At 45.1% G+C, this 19,534-nt stretch overlaps 1 protein-coding gene and 1 long non-coding RNA gene across 5 annotated transcripts in view; one reads left to right on the top strand and one right to left on the bottom strand.

The window, feature by feature from the left end:
* Positions 1–19,534, top strand: part of ANTXR2 (ANTXR cell adhesion molecule 2) — a 111,699-nt gene that overhangs the window by 22,401 nt on the left and 69,764 nt on the right. For all 3 annotated transcript variants that reach the window (XM_087736875.1, XM_087736874.1, XM_087736873.1), the window contains exons 8-10: positions 9,093–9,153; positions 10,275–10,370; positions 14,917–14,986. In XM_087736875.1, the coding sequence (XP_087593001.1) occupies positions 9,093–9,153; positions 10,275–10,370; positions 14,917–14,986 (227 nt within the window). The remainder of the gene's footprint in view (positions 1–9,092; positions 9,154–10,274; positions 10,371–14,916; positions 14,987–19,534) is intronic.
* The window catches only part of LOC148051639 (uncharacterized), a 29,934-nt gene that overhangs the window by 5,288 nt on the left and 5,112 nt on the right, over positions 1–19,534 (bottom strand). Inside the window, exons 1-2 of one of the 2 annotated variants that reach the window (XR_015699778.1) lie at positions 12,097–12,154; positions 10,797–10,929 (exon numbers count right to left, since the gene is read on the bottom strand). This is a non-coding gene — a long non-coding RNA (uncharacterized LOC148051639). Of the gene's footprint in view, positions 1–10,796; positions 10,930–12,096; positions 12,155–19,534 lie in introns of those variants that run through there. The other variant, XR_015699776.1, reaches the window with a different exon arrangement.

The raw sequence follows: 19,534 nt of genomic DNA, 5'->3' as shown, positions 1-19,534 counted from the left end.
AGGTTACTCAAGTGTAATCAGTGAAATCAAGGGCTCTACTTATATTCCTTTTCTCTTGTAACCTACTCCAGATCTTCATCTTGAAAACCTAACTCTACCACAGCGTAAGGGAGCACAGCTCTTCTTCAGATAGAAAAAAAGCAACGACAACTCATGAATGAGAGAAACCTGTAATGATGCCGGCATACGTACAGCCGAAGCTCATCACCACCCTCATTTCACACATGTTCACTTTTACATGCTGTAAGGCTCAATGAATTCAGTATGAAAAGCACTGATCTATGGAGAGTCAGCATTTCATTCTCTAAAGCAAAAATAGCAAATGAGTCCATTACAGCAATTAAACACCTCCTACTTGACTTTTATTTCCTTTTCTCTGCCTCAGCAATAGTGGAGGAAAGAAGTTTTAAGTTACAGGAAAAAAAAAAAAAAAAAAAAAAAAGAGGAATAAAGCTGCCAGTAGTACTTCTAAATGACTCACAGAAAAATAAAACCACATGGAAACATGGGTTAAGCCCAATCCTCATTCCGCCAATCAGCACAAATGAAGCAAAATAACGTAAGGAACGGAACTAAGCATCTGTGTGAACTGGGTTTTGATAGGCTCTGCCTGCCTCCCTGCAGCCAGACGGGCTGCTGGGCCAACCTAGCTCCAAATGACTAAACCAAACAATAGTACAACGCTGTTTTCGTGACACACTCTTCTGAGGAGTTACACGGCTGCGCGCTGAGATAAAGCTCTAGAAGGTATTAACTTACCAGAGAAGAGACTGACTCGAGAGCGTTGTTCCACAGGCTCAAGCAGCTTCACACAGCTCCGACCCAGAGTTTCTAAACCCCCCCCTTAACACACACTGCTATACCTGTGCCCTGAAGCAGCCCTCTTCCTGCCTACCGCTTAAATAGCTGCTCCCAAGCCCCCGTTGTACAGGTGTGTGGCATTCCCTGAGCAGCACTTAGTGGGAGCCAAAAGGTGTAGGCAGCTCCTAATCAGGAAACAGCCCACAGAGGCTGGGTATTACAGCCGAGGGTCAGAAGCAGCTTTGCCTATGCGTGCAGATCCAACTGAGACTAGTGGTGCTCAAGGTAGCTGGAGATGGTCTGATGTGATCAGGGCCCTCTCAGACGCTCTTTTGTGAGTCACCTGTAGTGGGTGCCATCCTGCCCCCTTCTCTCAGCACATTTTATCGAATTAAGTATCCGTGTTTTGCAGTAACAATTACAAGGTGGTAGGTGGCTAACCTGAGAACGTTTGCCACTAGATCTTGATGGAGGGTGGAACTAAAGGAGATGCAGCTCTTTGTGACGCAGGTTTCGTGGTTAACGGAGAGGCGCTTGGCACGGGACGTGAGGAAAAACACGTCCTCGTTGCGTGTCGCACTATGAACGTAGCTTCTCCCGGGTTAATTATGTTTGCAGTTTACCGTAGTTCCTAGATCTGCTTTCCTCGTGGCTGGTTATTCCTTGCGCACTAGGTGTTGTATTTACAGCATTCCTGGAGAGAATGAACCCCATGTTTGGAAGGGAGAGAGGAAAGAAAAGGGGAAATCCCCGGGGAAAAGCCAGTGTCTCGAGTCTGCTGTTAGACTAGCATTTATGGGTTTTTGTAGTGCCGTTTTGCCATCCTTCTGAATCGTGCAGCAGGCATTTCGCAGCAAGCATGCCCGTGACTGGCTGGCAGCGCATCAATAAGCAGTGCTCCAGGCGCAAGCTCGGAGTGCAATCAGCAGGAGCTAATACTGCTGTAAATATATTTTTGCACACGGACTGTAGAAGTGATTATATTGCACTGTCCGCATGCTTTGCACGTGTCTTGCCATATGTGAGTATAGCAAATAAGATTCTTTTTTAAAGGTGAACAATTTTTTCCTCTTTAAAACTTAGAATCATAGAATCGTTAAGGTTGGAAAAGACCCTTAAGATCATGGAGTCCAACCGTTAACCTGTCGCTGCCAAGCCCACCACTAAACCATGTCCTCGAGCACCGCGGCTACCCGTCTTTTAAATCCCTCCAGGGATGGGGACTCAGCCCCTGCCCTGGGCAGCCTGGGCCAGGGCCTGACTACTCTTTCAGTGAAGAAGTTTTTCCTAATATCCAGCCTAAACCTGCCCTGGCGCAGCTTGAGGCCGTTCCCTCTCGTCCCATCGCTTGTTCCTGGGGAGAAGAGACCGACCCCCACCTCGCTACAGCCTCCTTTCAGGCAGTTGCAGAGAGCGATAAGAATTGGTTCTGGAAATAGCAAGTTAGATGCAGTTGTTTGATTAGGGTACATACCCTTTTGTTCACGGAACTACATTGCCTTCCCCTGTAAAGAGTCAAGCCGGCCTGATCTGGGATCGGTTTCCAATGAGCAATGATGTAAAGGAAGAGGTGCAGGTTTGAAATTGAACCGTAGGGAGTAAAGGCCAGCAGTGACTCTGGAAAGCCTTAGTTGTTCCAAATCATTAGCATGCCAAGCCTGACCAAAATGTGTCAGAGAGCTCTCCTCCTCCAGCAGTTCAGGGTTATACTAAGCTTTATACCGGGAAGCAAACACCTTACACGTCCATATATCATTTTCTAGTTTCAGAACAGTAGACTTAAAAATTGTTACGGTGGTTCAATAAAGAATCCCGCTGTGCTGATGACCTGCCCCGAATCCTGAACTCGGCGTACAGTTCCGGGGAGGAACAGATGCCACGCGCGTTGTGATTTATGGTGCTGACCGCTGCCAGAAACTTTTGAACTGCATACTGGGGCTAAGCAAAATCGAATGGTGCGGTGAAGTAAATTGACGCTTCGCGTATTTGGTTAATTGTTGACGTACAGTTGGGTTGCTCATGGCTCGTTACTACTGCGTTGTTCTCACAATTTCCTGGAACCTGAACTTCATTAAAGTGCTGGAAGGGAAAGCTGCTGTTTTAGCCTGCGCGTAACACCGCAGCGCGCGGTACAGCTCTGTTCCAGAGTATGTTCTGAGCGTATGGTAGTCAAAATACTTAAAAAGCTGCAGGAGCCGTACCGCTTTACCGTTTCAATTCCGAGAACTTTTAAGAGGCAGTAGCAAGGGCGAAAAGTGAGTCAAAGCAGAGCCGGGCCCGGTCTGGGACACGTTAGAGAGGTACTGGAAGATGCAGAAGGCACGCTTTCTATGGGAAGAAACGTCTGTATAAAGCAGGGGCAAGACCTATGACAAGGCAAAATTTATCACCAGAGGTGGAGTTTGCAAAGACTGTAAGCACTAGCGAGCCTTGTGTCGTCTTGTTATTTGGCTGCCTTTTTGCAATTTATGGCAGGGACATCTGCCTTTTCTACGGTAATGTAATTATTAGCGTAGGTGTATTGTTTCTGCAGCTTAAATCTAAGCAAACATGATTCTGTTTTTCAATTCAGACACCTACAGGTCAGAAACTGGCAATGTTTCTGTAAAAGATCTCTAATTGGATTAAATGTTTTACTAACGACAAAAATGCTGAACCGCTTATTTAGGAAGCGGGCCGTGAAGTTTATGTGAGCCTTCGGGAACCTTCTCGCGGGAACCGCATAAAAATCCATGCCGCTGATAAGGATTGATATGGATTTGAAGTACTGATTAACAATCAGGGTGTTCAGAAAAAACTTTGCTAGGTGAAAAGTGGTCCCAGACGGAAAAGTTGATAAAGCCAATGGACTTCCTACAACTGTTTTAAGAAAAATGTACACGTGTACTTGTTTGTGCCTGAGGAAGACTAAACTTACATTGAACAGAAAACTTTGGTCTGTGGCTCGTAAGCCTCTGAAATAGCTTGAGAGATGGAGACAGGCGACAATTGGACAATGTAGGGCTTCAAGAGAAAATCGGAATGCCAGTCAGCTGGTTCAGGAGCGAAACAGTTGCGGTTCTGATTGCTGCATGCTTCGCCGTGGCGAGCGAGCTGGTAGAAAGCGTTTGACCGTAAGAGCTGGGTACATAGAGACTCCTCTACAGGACAGAGCCTCTGCGAGCCGCGTGCACGCCGGACTCTGCAGGACGGTTGTGGAAGGAAGCCGAATCTGATTTTCTGTATGGGACATCAAAGCCTTGATTCAGCAAGGGACATCTTTAACCGTAAGCCAGGATCTCATCCTCCTGGGTCGAACAGAATATTCGTACGCTTAAAGTTACACAAGCAGATAAGGAACGCGATAGCTGGCTCACAGACAGAATGGGGCAGTCCGGCAGCTGATTTCTGAGCGACCCTTTCGGAAAAGGGAAGCTTGTGTGGCAAAAGAGAATCCCAGCGTTACGGCAGTGAGTTTACATCAAGGGTGAAGTCGCTTTGGAGTGCCCACGGGATCTCTCGGATGCCTTTATTCTGAGAACTTCTGCTCTCGGAAGCATTCTGAAATGATTCACTTGCATTACTGAGAAATGCTGTGGAAACTGTACGGTGTCCATTCACTTAATGGCCGTAAGATGCGATTTCCCTAACAGCCTCCGCGGCTCCTCTGCCTTCAGCCAGCCCTCAGAAGCTGTGCCGGCTGGTGTTCGCAGCGCCGAGCATAAGCTGCGTTCATGCCGCTTGTGATGGAGGTAGCTGCTGTAATAACTGCTCGTAGAAAACAGCATAACAACATTTTTTTAATCTTAGATGCTCGGCTGCTGCGATATGGCAGTGATGTAACAAATTTTGTATACGGAGGAGCTACACAATAGGGTTTCCTCGGCAGTCTGTTCTTTTGTTGTTACTGAATGAGAGGATGTTTGAGGCCTGAATTGCATGTCTCATTTTCTTTAAGTAGAAGAGACTGACTGCCTAGAACTGCAGAACTCCACTGCCTTCTCCTGTTCCAGCAGCCACACATGCTTCCTAAGGAGCGTTAAAACGGCCAGCTCACAGCTGTGATTTTGATGTGATCCTCTCTGCTTTGATTAGCCTCTGCGCGTTTCCAGCTGTAACCAGTTCCACGTAGCACCGTTCTGTCTCAGACCTGGAGGAACCACTCTCTAGTTCCTCCGCAGTTCTCCCTATTTGAAGCTGTAAGACGCCAGGACGCAGGCTGACAGGTTTCAACTCTGTTTTGCACGTTGCTTTGGGGGGAAACGTTTCTTGCTGGGACAGCTAGCCTTCAGGGAGGGGACTAGAGGGAAAGCCTCTGCAAGCCCGGGAGAAGAGCGCCCTATATTTGGTGTGGAGCTCTGCAAATGAAGCCAATGACATCAACTCTCTGAATGTCTCCCTGCCTGCTGTCAAACTAGGGCAATTTATAGTCTTACTTGAATTTATTTAATGTTAGCAGACTGTTTGACTATCCTATCCAAGGATGGCCTTATATAGTGATTATTTCAGCTTTTCTTGTGGGCAGTAGGTTTCTAAATAATTGATTTGCTATGCCAGATCATTCTCTTTGATTATCCTGAACTGGGAAAGAGGGAACGCGGTATGGATTTTTGTAGAGTTTCGACCTTGCTAACTTTGCAACCCAGGTTTGCACAGCAAGATAGTTGAAAGTTAGTTTCGAATTTTTACCAGGGGTGGGGGGAAGAGAAGGGAAGTGAAATTACATGCGTGCTTTGGTTTGTGTGTTGCCACTGTTAAAAGCGTTTCCGTAACACGGAACTGAGACGGCTCCGTTAAAAGCTGCTACTGTTGAGACGGGTCAGATCCCTCCTCTCGGGCTGCAGAAAAAGCAGCGAGGGTACTACATTTCAGCACCGTGCACGAGCCCTGCGCTTCTCTCTTTCAGCTGTACGGTAAAGCACCGATGTCTTGAAAAGGGGAGCTCGGACAATGAACACAGACCTTGGAAAACCCCTCCTCGGCTGTTGCTGAAAGATCGTACCACAGGGGTAGCTGAAAGGGTGAAACAGGAACAGCCCTGGTCTAGAGATATGGAAGCATATTAAATAATGAACATGGATCATAAGGCAAAACGGGGGAGACGCCTTCACGTCATCCCTCCTAAAGAAGAGATGAGCTTTTTATTGGTGGGCACCACGCTAGCTTGGAAGGAGCAGCTTGCATGGAAAGAGTGAGAAAAGAAGATTAAAACAGATAGGAAAGAATGCGAGCCAGAGCAAGGAAAGAGCAAAGAAAGGCCGCAAGTTACAATTGTTGCTCTGATTTTTACTTAATTGATGGAAAGTTCGGTTCTGCATCTTGTGTCAGTGTTGCTTAGAGGGAGCATTGAGAAGAACCCAGAATATAAAAGGTTGAGCACAGAGCTATCTATATGCTTTGAGGTTGGTTGCACCTGATTCCAGTCAATTCTTTACAAGGTTTCTTTTATTTCTGCTTCTTAAGGTTACTTGATAATTGTTGTTGAAAGGAAGGATTTTCAGGTTCAAGGCAGATTTCTATACCATTATCCTTTTTTTTTTTTGCAAAGCACGGACTATGAAGAAGCTTTTTGAAGGGTGAAAAAGAACTAGTTAAACTTGGAAAAACAAGTATTTTCACACAGGTTTTTTTTTTTTTCCCCCTAATGTAAGCTTTGTTTGGGTGAAAACAACAGTCTTAGGCCACCATCCTTGCAAAGAGACTCAGGATCTCTGCACAGTACAGCCTTCTCGTGCCAAGTGGAGAATGTCCATAGTTAAAATGATCAAAAATCAGGGTCAAAGCAATTGTTTATTTCTAGGAACAGAATTAAAACCCAGTATTTTCCTGCTTTATGCACATCTCAATGTATAAATATGAATTCTATGCTGCCGCGTGGGAAGGCAGTGTATCCTGAACCCTATACTAAAATTTGCTTTTGTTCACGCGTTGTGCTCTTTTAATCTAAGCCATATTTGATCGCAGTAGGGGTTGGTCCCCTGCCCCCCCCGCCAGTTTATTCTTGAATCCAAAGGGAGTTAAGCATGTCCAAATAGGTACTTTGCCTGTTTTATATTGCATTTGGAAATACAGTGTCAGACAAATCACTATCGGATACCGTGCAGTTACAGAACTGCTACTTTCCAAGAACGGACAGATGATGCCTGTCGTCGTCCTCCCAAGTCAGCATGTGGCCCTGCTTCATCGGACAGCGGGCAAGTGGGGACGGGACAGGAGTTGGAAAGTTCCTCCCTGTCTATATAGTGCTGCTCTAAAAAGAAAATTAATGAATTCAGTGGGCTTTGACACTGCCAACTGCTAGATCTGTACTTCGTATTAAAGCAAGTCCATAGTCTCATTAGCTTAAATTGGACTACTCATCTGACTCTGTCTCTTCAGAGGGTAAAAAACAGAGCCTGTTTTTACAGTAAAGGGATAAAATGCTTTATTCTTTCTGTATTTTATTTTGCACAAACTATCCCCCCTACCTCCCCCAATAAACTAGGTAGCACTTGCTCTCCCTACACCACAACAGGAATCCAAAAGCAAAGTCCTTCTTTGGAAGCGAGGCGAGATCCTCAGCTCACGTAAACTGGTCGACTTGCACTGAACTCGCAGCTACATTCTTTCCAAAGATCGCTGTTGCTGTGTCTTATCCAAATGCATCTGCCTGCAAAGTCTCTATTTTTTTAAGTACTACCTGATGTTTATAAATGGGTTTTGAAGCACTAAAAAGATAATCTGTGCGCAACAGTTTGTGGGGAGACAGGCGATAGGGAGAGTGTTAAATGAGGCAGGCTATTCTTTTTCTTGGGGCTTGGCACGCTTTCTGTCGTTACCATGACAAATATGGTATTGTTTCTGCTGAGCCTGAATACGTAGCAACAGAAATCATTAGCAAAGAGAGCAGACAGAGTAAAATAAGAATAAAAAAAAAAAAGACGTATTTAAAGGAAGGAAAAAGGAGTTAAGAGTACGACAGAGTTACATTTACTGACAGGTAGGCCAGCTCAGGAGCAGGCACAGTTTTGGCAAACGGAGGTAGAGAGGGGACAGTAACAGGACTTTCTACTATGCACAGAATTACAAGGACCTGAGTTGATCCCATGTAGTATTACCTATGAATGCCTGCTAAAAATATACCCCTTATTACAGGGAAAGCTATATAAAGACATGGTGAAAGTTTTCCGAGAGGAAAATTAAAAACCATTGGGAAAAAATCACCCCTTATCACGTGAAGGCAGAAGGAAGTTCAGTTGGGGATTGTTCGGGTGTTTAACCCTACGAGCTTCGCGAGACTCATTCCCCCCGAGTTAGCAGAAATCCCGTTACCTGCTTAGAGAGGAGGATTAACATTTCAGTAATACGTATCGCATCTTCCTGGCCAACAATAACGATTAAGAGATGGGGCCCTGCGCTGGGACTTTGATCCCAGCAGTGGGAGGAGAGTATGGTCTCGTTGTTAGATTCCAGAAACAGTTGTAGTCAGAGCAGCTTGACCCGCTGCATCTGAGATGCACTGTTTTCCAAGGGAGAACCAAGTGGTCTGCAGTAATCAACACCTGGGTGCTATTTATGCCTCTGCTTAAGTGACCATGGATAACCTGATCACTTGACATATTTGTAAACAGTAAAACGCGAGTCGGCTGAAACTAAGGGCAGTGTCTGAGACCTTTATAGGTCCAAAGCTGTCAAAGGTGTCTAGTTCCTCCTTCCTCTTATGGTCCACCCCTTGTATTTCTAAGGCACATGTGGGAGGATTGTTTATCCCTGCCTTCTGGAAGAATATTCCCTGTCTGGTTGGAGAATGAAAGCAGGCCGAGTGGTACAGCAGTGAAAAAAACCCATCGGACAGAAGGCAGCGCAGTCAAGAACACTGTGGGTTCTTGCTCTGCTTTACACAGGGCAGGATGCCCGCACTCGGAATAACGTGCACTTGGCCTGACCCACAGATTGTTGGAAGACTGCTTTTGACTGGCTTAGGTTTTGGATCAGGCTCCTTGTGACTAATTTTTGGCTTAGACATTAGGATCAGCGTTCATGGAAAATTAGGTTAGGGATCTGGACAGAAATTTCAGCACTAAAATCAGACATCACTATGTTTTGAAAACCGTCCCGGATTTAACAAACCAATCCAAGTCTTACGAACTCCTAGGAGACTCGACCGTGCAGAAGTTTTACATGGTCAAGGCAACGTCCTACCAAGTCAGACTTACACAAACCAAACCTGTAGCTGTGCATGTGTATCTTGTGGGGACAAGCGTTTGTTTTGTATTTCTCACTATAATAGCACTCTGAAACCTGTTTATGACTGGTTTCCTCCTTTGCAATAGGTTTTGAAGCAATCATGCACTGAGATTTTATATTTGGAGCCATCCAGTGTCTGTGTGGGAGGTAAGTTTTTATTATTTCTATTATTAAAATAATATTCAGTTGTTATAGGTCTGTGATTTCCCTATGTTACCCGAAGGAAAACCACACAGGTCTCTAGAATAAAACATGTCTATCTTAAAAAAATATCCTCAAGGAGTTTAAGAAAGATCATACCCTTCTCTATTGACTCATTTTGCTCCTCAGAGGAGCTCTCTTCCAGGCCTACTTTCGTCATTTAGGTAACGCATGCAAGAGTTGGAGACACACCGATCTGCCCCTCTCCCATCAGTCTGCACTCGCCCTTGGCTTCAAAGCACTGATACTTATTCTGTGACAGGCACATACTGTTTTACCTATGGTCCCAGAGTGAAGTTCTGGCAATCCTGATAACGTGTGTTCATCTAAACGCAGGACAAGATTTCTAGTGCCCTGCCCCGAATCTGTGGAGCGTAAGCAGTAAAACATTTCACTGCATTTTTGTACAGCAAGCTGCAAAACATTTACTAAGTACTGTCGCACAAAATTCTAAGAGCTTGTCTTCTTTCTGGCTTTCACAATCCACACATAGTTGGAGACCGTTCAAAATAAGGTCGTTGCAAAATCTTCTTATTTTGATGTTTTTGTAAAAACATGGATCGTCTCAATGAAATCAGCGGCCTCGGTAAACAAGCCGTTTTCACTCCTCCTATGTGCAAGTCACAAATAGGGCGGCCCTTACGCAACTTCCAGAGCAACAGTACCGAAGAGCCATGTTGTCGTCATCTGGCACTTTAAGGGGGCCTGATCCAGCGTGGGGGAGTCTCCTTGTTAGGAGGCTCGGATTTCTCATTTATCGGAGTATTCGCGGAGATGCTGTTTCTAACTGTGCAGCTGAGCCCCCGATCCTGTTGATAGTCAGAATCAACTTCCATTTTAATCGAGCTGCCTCAGTGATAGAGATTGGTTCCCAGATCTTCATTTTTCCTATCGTGACCTCACTGAAGAATGCAGTACCAGGGGTCAATTATAAAGACGACCTCAGTAAGTTGGAAGCATTACTATGTTGTGCTTCACTCATTGCAGGCTATATTGAAATTCTCCTTGTCTAACTTACTGCAGTGCGCTACAGATTGGTGATTATGGGTTTTTGCTTTTCTCTCCAGAGGAGTTTCAAGTTGTTCTTAGAGGAAGCGGCTTAACCCTTGGTGGGAAAACCGATAGCGTTACTTGTACCTATCAAGTGAACGGAACTACAATTAGTAAGTATTGATGTTTGAGGTGATCTACCTTTATATTTCCTAATAAGTGATTTATTTTGCTTCTTATTACCTCATTTAATTAAAATCAAAAGAGAAAGATATCGAAGAAAAGGAAAACAGGAAAGCTCTGAGGACTAGTAAGAGGATGCAAGTTATTTCACATCTTGCTCAGTGGTTTGAATTTGCTCCCAGTTGCTCTTAGTTGTGAACTCTGAGTGGTGTTTGGCAGCCCAGCTGGCTTTGTGAATTAACATGGTGATAACTGCCTGGCTCCTGACGTACAAGTAAGCAGATGCTTGCCGATGAAAAAAAAAAAAATGACCACAGAGCGTACTGACCAAGCGTCCCTTCTTGTAAGAAGACCCAGGCCAAAACATAGGCTCTCATCACGATTCCAACAAGCGCTTTTTCCCAAGAAGCACTTACCTTGTTGTCTTGCAGCATCTCTGCCCGTTCGGTCTGGCGTACTGGATGCGTAGCCCTCACGCGCTTGTTTGCGGGGCTTGGCAGGGCGTGGGTGCCCCTCCGGGACATGGGGTCAGTCCTCTTCCTGCAGCTCCTGCAACAGCACAGAATAAGGCCAAGTCAGAACAGCTGGTACTGCTTTGTCCCTGTATTTTGACATGGTTCATCATCAGCTCAGTGTCCCAAGCACCACTCGCCTCCAGGAGCGGGTCTCACTGCAACCAGATCCCTAGCTGGACTTCAGTTCCCTGATCCCTGGAAAGGAATTCTGTTTCAGACACAGTGACCATGGCATCTTTTACAGGCACTTTCCCTATAGCTTCATCTGTTGTCTTTTTTTTTTCCGGGTGGGGTGGGGTGTGCATGCAGGTTTGGTTTTTTTTATTACTAGTACTCACCATCAGTAGTCACAACCCTTATTCCTTTGTCAAGCTACAAGTGTCACTGGGGGCGTTCTTCTGAGTGGACTGCTGCTGAAGTTAGAAAAGCTCTAAGAAGTAATTGAGAGGTAGTGCAGACTATTTTCTTCTTGATATCTGATTAAGTATGCATGCTCACGGAGAATTTAATTTTCAGTAAAATATTCCTGACTTGGTCTTGTCTTGCTCAGTGCATTAACTTGCAGCAGGGCAGATGAAAACCCATGCCAGAATCTGGATCTGAATCCCTGTGCTGCTGTGTTCCCTGAACTGGCACAAGGCAGATGATGGTGGGAAAAACGCCATTAACGGAAACCTCTGCCATTTTTTACATCCAGAAACTCAAGTGGATGGCTAGTCTAAGTATATCCAACTTCTTGCTCTGGGCAGTATCCCTTAGAAGCCAGCCAGACTGGATAATGACCAAAAAGGAACCTGCAGAAAAAACCCCACTCATTTTTTCCCTACTGGCTGTCTGATTTTTGTATTAGCCTGTCTTAAATTCCTACCCAATTGAACTTCTGTTTCCAGTACATTTTCTTCCTTACTCTGGATATCATGTATACTCGAATGGGCTGCCAATCTCTCCTGCCTGTTAAATGTCTAAAATAATTCTGGAGAATAACAGAATAGCACAGTACTTCTGGATAAAGGCAACCCGTGTAAATAAATTCTGCCTGCATAAATTTCACTTCAGTTTCAATTAAAATCGTCACCTTCGTTTCCTATGTTACAATATAGCTTGCTTACTTAAACTTGTTGCGTAAATCAGCTTCATAGAGCTAGAATTTGCAATGTGGAAAAATGAGTGCTACAGTTGTGTATTTATCATCATGGCGTACCTTTCTTGCGTGGAGAAGTGGGGACACAGACTAGTTCAGTTCCAGGTGAATGAAATTCATTTCACACTCTCTAGGGTAAAGAGTTGAGACATCAGTTACATGACCAGAAGATAATTAAAACTTAAACTTCAATTTAAGTGGCTGGTTTGCAAGTCATCAGGACTCCTCAGTTCTGTTCCTGCTTTGCTCCTGACTTGTGGTTTACCATGAGCAGTCACTTCTCTCTCTACACCCCAGTCTGTCCATTTGGGATATTATAACAATAGCGCATACCTCCTTCGCCTGACTGCTTTGAGGCTTGCATCAATCGGGTTATGTTTGTAGCGGCATTCGTACCATTCAAGGTCTTCTGATGGAGCGCATTAAGGTACCGGTGTAGATAAGGACCTACAGCATATGAGAGTTAAGGAGGGACGTAGCCATTTTCCATACGCACCGCAAACGTAAGCCTCCTCTGCCCTGCTGGCGGGTGCTACTACCCAGCTAAAAGCTTTTGGCATTATTTAGTAGCAATGCTAGCAGCACACACCAAATCGGCTTACAGTACCTAATGACTGGAAGGTCGCAGTGCTGCTTGAATTCGGGGCTGTGCTGCGCTGGCAACGGTAGCCCCTATGAACCTGGATTTTTCTGCGCTCCGTGCTACAAGCGGGGAAGGATCCGCTGTGGAGAGGGTCCAGAGGAAGCGGGCAAGGACGGGCAGAAGTCCAGAACACAAGCTGTGAGCAAGGACAGAGCAGTTCAGTTTGTTACACCTGCAGGAAAGCAAGAACGGCCAAAGTAATTGTTAAGTATGGGCTGCTGCCGGGCTGAAAATACTACGCTGGGCTCTGCCAGTCCACTGAGAGGAGAACAAGAGGCAACAGGCTTCAAATTCTGCCGCAGGTCTAGGTGAGGTACGAGGAGAATAGCGGTCACGGGAAACATGTCTCAGGCCTGGAACAGGTTACCTAGAAAGCCTTGTAACAGCTTAGATGAGTGTCACTGAAGAACGTCTGAAGCGTATTGCCTTCTTTATATGACCTTTTGAAATGTTTTCTGACTGGTTTCTCCAGTTCTTCTATTGTTCAGCCTTTTATAGCTGTACGGCATGTGTACGTCTGCTTTGCTATGGTAGAAATAACTATACTTGGACAGGATGAAGCCCCCAAATACTTGCTAGCATCTGATGTGAGAATTTCCACAGAGATCTCTGGGCTGCCTTTTTTTTTTTTCTTGGCTTCAGGAAAGGGTGCGCTAACGCACACGAAGGCAGGGGAATGGCGTAGCGATGTACTGATTATACGTTGCAGTGTAAAAACACAATCTGCTGTATGGGGTCTTGCCAGAGGCCTGCTAAAATCTCCCCAGGTTCTCGTCTTCAGCAGTGGACAACAGCAAGTGTTTAGGGAGCAGTACAGGAAGGCAATAGGGAAATGTTACGCGACCCCTGCCCTGATACGCAGGCTCATTCTCTGCAGCTCTGTGCTGGGCTCCAAGCGCTTTCGTCTCAGAGGAAACCTAAAAGAGCACAGTGGAGGTAGGATGGACAAAAAGGTAGGAAGGCGGCTTTGAGCAGTAGCAGGAAGAAGGAGATAATCCCAAGAAAAGGAAAACCCTTCCTGTGTCATCACATTCGCCTCTACGAAAAACTGGCAGTCTCTCAGCAGAACCCTCGCCACTTGAAGGCGTAACGCAGGGTACTTGCACGAGGACGTACTTGAATGTTAGAGTTCCCCTTACTGACAGCCTGGGCTCTGCTTCGGGACCAGCCTCGGAGCAAACGGTTATTTTGTCAGTTCTTCTGGTTTTAAAAGATGCATTTGGCACGTTTCTCTTTTTGCATTTATAAAGAACCGTTACCAAATGCTAGAAAGGAAACCTGCCAAATGTAGCTGTGGGATAGAAAAATAATCTATGAAACATACCATTAAGACAAAAACATATGGCAATGTGCTAATCCCTCTTCCCCACCTCACAACTAGCCCCAAATCTAGGCCAAGCAGTCAGTGCAGATTATAGCACACGAGAAAAGCTCATTTATGCTAACAGCTCCTCCTTCAGCTGCCCCCGAACTACTTGTATGCCCGCCTGTTCCCTGAGCGCAGGACAGAACGATCTCCGAGTTTATCCGGCAGATCATTTATCTGCTCTCACCCCTACATCGGGAAGCAGCCCATGCTTGCAGGAGCAGCTCCACTACCGAAGTTATCAGTCCTGCCGCGGGGAAGCTGGAGAGGATGGCTCTGCGCACAGGAGCGGAATTCCTCCCAGCTCATCCAACGCGTGAGGTTAAAGAGCTCTCTCCTCTGCTTTTCACAACTGCAGAAAAGGAGCGCTCTCCTGGACACGGTGCTCTACAACTAGACGCTTTATAAGTTTAAGAGATTTGCAAACAGCTAGAGACTCAAAAGCATGAGAAACACTGCAGAAAGAGATGCTCCAATCGCAACTGATGAAATAGTCCTTGAACACAACAAACAGGGTTGGAGCTAATTAGAGACAAACCTTCGTCATCCAAATAACAGGAAACCCCTAATCACGTTCTCACTCTTTGCAAACAAGGTCTTGATTTAAGACATAATCTCTCTGGAAGAGCACGAGCTGACTTGAGTCAAATAAAGTCAGCAACGTAACGTGGGCTCACACTCACACGTAAAGCCAGCTCTGGGTTTTTATGTTCAAGGTGCAGCTTGAAAAAAGCCTCGCTTCCAAGTTCTGACGTTACCAAACCAGTAACCAGCATACTGTGAGAAGGGAAGGGACTTAGTAGCACGTTCACCCAGCAGCTCCTCATTGAAGCAGCACAGTGTATTAAGCTCATGTGATTTGTTTTTTCAGATGAAAAGCCAAAAACAGTGGAATCTGACTTCTTGCTCTGCCCTGCACCAATCCTATACAAAAGCGGCCAGTAAGTACTCGCAACAAATGTCGTCCTACGTTTTGCTAGAAGCGGGCCCATTATTGCTGATGTTTATCATGAGGGGCTTTGGCTAGAGGCAGTCTGTTGTTGTTTTTATGGAGGGTGGTTGGTTGTTGCATTTTTTCTTTCCCTATTCTTGTGTTATTTCCCTGGTGTGTTTGCCAGCTTTGGAATGGGCTTTAAATAGTCATCTGTGACCAAACCAATTTGGACAGTGCCTCAAAAATGAATATTCAGCCAGTTTATTAAACACTGAAAAGGTCTGGCTTGTCATAAGTTTTATGCAGATTAGCTGTTTTAACAGGGCATAATATGCTCTCTTCTGGATAATCTTTAGGCTCATTGTTAAATAGATTACATTATCACTGACACTTACAAGCTATTATTAAAATTATGTGTCAAGATGCATACCACTGCTCAACATGTAATGATAAAACGAGGCACTAATTTAACAGCAGCAGCAACCTCAGAAGAGCACTGTGGCTGAAGTGCAGTTCTAGCCTTATTCTACGTGTCACCGGCCATGGCTGCGCATGACTTCGGGCCCTTTGAGAACTAAGCCTTCCCTCCTCCTCTCTCATGCAGACGTGCCCTAGGCCTTTAAGATCACTTCAACTTCATTGTTCAGTTACGTGAAATTCTAAGCTAAGCAGGAGTCAGAAAACTGCATGTCCGATCTCAGCCCTGGAGGAGGGCGAAGGCTTTCAGGCTGTTGACTTTCTCCCTGTTTTGCAAGTAGTTCTCTCCGGAGAGTTATTTGGGATGAGGTTAATATTAATCCGGTAGGAAGCACAGCAGTTCGTTACAGCTCTGCACTGTCTTTTTTCTGTGGCAATTCTTAGCAGTTTAACAGCTAAGCGTACTGCATAGAGGGTTTTCAGCAATTACTTTTCTGAGTTCAGCAACCATCAACCTCCTCAGTTGTGCTTTAAGACCGATAGCAAAACCCCAAAAACACATCAAGTTTGTGCATTAAATGGCAACCAAGAGGAGCAAAGTTGGAAAGTGGTAGAAGAAAAAAAAAAAAAAAACAAACAAAAAAACCAAACAAACTTTGGTGGTTAACCCCAGAGGAAAAGAGCGGGGTGAATCGCTGCGGAGCAGCTGCATCGCGGCCTCTGCGCAGCAGCCAAAGCTCCCCTCCGGGGAGCGAGCGCTGCTTTATGGCCGCGCAGGGAAAGAAGAGAGGAGGAGAGCTACGTGGAGAGCAGAGGAAGGGGATGAGTTTTTCGCGCTGTTATGTTTTCCTGATACTCAAGTTGCCTTTTACATAGCTACTCGAAATGTCCATCTTGTCCTACGTGCAGGAGTTGGTTAGACCTATCCGCCTGTATATTAAACAGTGCAGTTGCAGCGTTTTCGGTTGAGCTAGGCTGCATGCAGTTCTGTGCCAATTGTGCACAAAACCAGCTGTAACAAACTGCTGTTGTGGCTAAAACAAATCAGCACCATGTGCAGCTGTAAGAGAACTAATTTTGTCATCGGCACCATGTAAATCAGTCAGGTTAAAGACCCCTCCTCTCCATGCCAAGTATTTCAGTGCAGTTACCTTACAACAGAGGCACAGCAGCTAATTAGGCCCCCAGTATTAACCAGCCCAAGACCCGAAGCTCTAAATGCGTTTCCACACGCTGTTCGTCTGACAGTATGTAAACAGCCTGTCCTGCCAAATGAATAACAAATGCACAGAGTATTTATATAGATTAAAGCACAGTGGAAGTTACTTGAACATGCTGCATTTTTTCGTATTCTGTGAAGAGCTTGTTTGGCCTGTGAAACATGACCGAAATAGCCAGCTCGCCATATTGCAACGGCAGTGTCCCTCCAGCACCTCGTTACAGCATCTTTCTTCTCAGCAGCGTTTGAAAGAAAGAATGCACGGACAACACACACCAAGTCACACAGGTTGACGGGGAAAAAATTTTTGAAGAGTTAGCACGTGAAATATCCTTCCATAACCTGATATTGAAGTAGTTCCAGCTTTGGCCCAGGGATAAACAGTTTGCTGTGCAGAAGACTGACAGCTATTAAAGATACATACATACTTGAACTCTTGACTTTCCATTGGCACAGCTCAGACTATTGCTGGATAACTCCCAGTAATTCCTCGTGTAGTGGAGCTAATATTAATCGCTAATGGAGCAACAACCCGTCTGCTCTTTTTCTAGTGCTCTTTTTAGTGGAATTAAGAGCAACACAAGCAGACAAAGTTAGTTTCGTGACTTATAAACCAGCAGGTTTGTTTCTGGGTAAATGGTATAGACTAACTTAACAGGTTTCATTATATTTTCCTGATTGGAGACACTTCTTGTTGACTGATGAATTCGCAGTTTTCACATGGAGAACCATAGAATCCCATGTGGAATAGGTAAAGTGCCAAGAACCCGAGATGTTGGGTTGGCAAACCCCTGGTCTCCTGAACTTACGCCATTGTGTATTACCACTTCCTTTCCAGCTGCTGGCTGCACGTAGTTAGGAGCCTCCAAAAGGCCAGCTGTAGATTTAAGCAAGCATTGTTTTCCAAGCTATTTTTTCACAGTACCATGGAGCAGATGGATGTGGTATCCTTTAGTTATGTGACAACATGACTGTGCCGCCTGTGCCATTTAAAATACCTTCTTGTCGTGCCACTTCTGAAGTGCAAAATTACATACTCTTGAGTACAAAAGCAGCTCATTTTAAAAGACCCCTGCTTAGCTAACAGATGAGAACTACTTGGGATTTCTACATGACCAACCTATGCATTCTAAAAAAATATTCGGAAGTATTGAAATAATCCGGAAAGGAGAAGTACCACGTACACTCCGCAGGAAGATGGTGAGGAGACAAACCCAAGTTAAATTGCTTTGCTTCGCGTACTTTGAGAGATCGCTTAGATACTGTGAGGGCAAGCGTAACATCACAACTAAGCTGGTTTACTAAAAAGGACTCAGATGCTGCTGCGCTGACCATTTAGAAGCCTTATATTTTTAGAGTCTTGTAGAAGATTTGAGGAAATGCGTTCCCCTTTTTAGCTCAGGCTTGAATTGGCTGTCCTGCCGCAGCTCAAGGGAATCCAATTCAATCAGAGACTTCTCTGACCTCCCCGTTGCTTTAGATGTTTCTGCAGTTATTGTCCTTTGGAAAGACAACAGAGCCCTTGTCTCTTCGGGAGACCAGTACAGGAAAAACGGGTGTATTTTTATAAGTCTACGTTCTTGCGCTACCTTTGCTTTTGTTCTCTTCATTTTGCTCCAATTTCTTTGACTACGCATTCAGAAAAGATATCTGTAGGCTTGGCTTCACAAACACATGGCTTCTGTTCCTCTAAGCCAGTGGTGAAATCCCCTCCGCCTTCCACAGAAAGGCCATCAGAACAATATACGTTTCTCTTGCTTCCTAAGCATTTACAAATTCTCTTTTATTTGATGAGTGGATGAGAATAACAAAAGTTTCAACTAGCACAACAATACAATATTTTACCGAAATATTTGTAGTGAATATTTACATGTCTACTGCTTAACTACCTCGGTTCGTTGGGACTCTGGTTTCTCACTGGAGTATTAACAGTAAGAGATTTTGGATTGGGTGGTGCCTACTGAAAAACTCCGATTTGATCTTGTGCAGGTACTCATCTAGGCAAAGCAAGAAAGGTTAGGTCTAGGCTAGGCGGTGAATTATTCAAAATGAGCCCACAGGCTGAGAAGTTATCATAGTTCTTAAAATAGTTCAGGGAACTACAGACGTTGATTTTTTAATGCAGCTGCAGTGTTGCTGGCCAGCTTCCACCTTCACGCATCCTGTGCTTGAATTCAGAGACTCTTTGCTCCAAGATTAGCTCATAAAACGACTTGAGCATTACCCCTCGGTCCAACACGATACATAAGCTCCTCATCACTTGAAACACATTGACTAAGTCTATCTGAGCACATGTACGAAGAGCTGGTTGTGTGTTTCAAAGCCCCAACAGAAGGGCAAACATCGGGTTAAGTGGGATCCCTGCTTTCCGTCTCTCAGTTGAGCGACATTTTGACACCCTTGCGGTGAATGGCGCTTGACTCTGCCTATCCGAGGGCTGCCCTAGGACAGAAGCGTGCCGTATCCTTCCCCTTGGGCTTGTAAGCTTAAGGAATAACAAAGCCATAAAGGACAAATCCAAACATAAACCTGCGTACAAGTGAAACCTTGCTCACGGTTACCTTGAATTTAAGATCAGATCACACGCAGAGACGGTGCAGCCTGCACTTCTGTTTTTTACTGACCCTATCTGCCCCCTACTCAAACCGTGTTGGCTTCAGCTTGCCGATGTCCCTTCCTACATCCTGCCCAACGCAAACAGCCGGTGGCACTTAAAGAGCAAAGATTAAATAGGAACTATTTTTCGTGTGGTAGGAAGGAAAATGACTACACTCGTATTCCCAAATCCTTAGTTGCTTCCAGTTTCAAACCAGCTGACTTAAGTTCAGTCTCCAGCGTGCAGTTCACTTGACACAAAGCACACTACAACGCACGAGATGATCTGTTAGCAATCATCAGATTTTTTTTTTTTTTTTTTAC

This window comes from Nipponia nippon, unplaced genomic scaffold, assembly GCF_047370975.1.
Source record: "Nipponia nippon isolate SJK-2023a ecotype South Korea unplaced genomic scaffold, ASM4737097v1 scaffold_6, whole genome shotgun sequence".
NCBI lineage: Eukaryota > Metazoa > Chordata > Aves > Pelecaniformes > Threskiornithidae > Nipponia > Nipponia nippon.
Note: the sequence above shows the minus strand (reverse complement) of the source record. Positions and strands in the feature narration are given on the sequence as shown.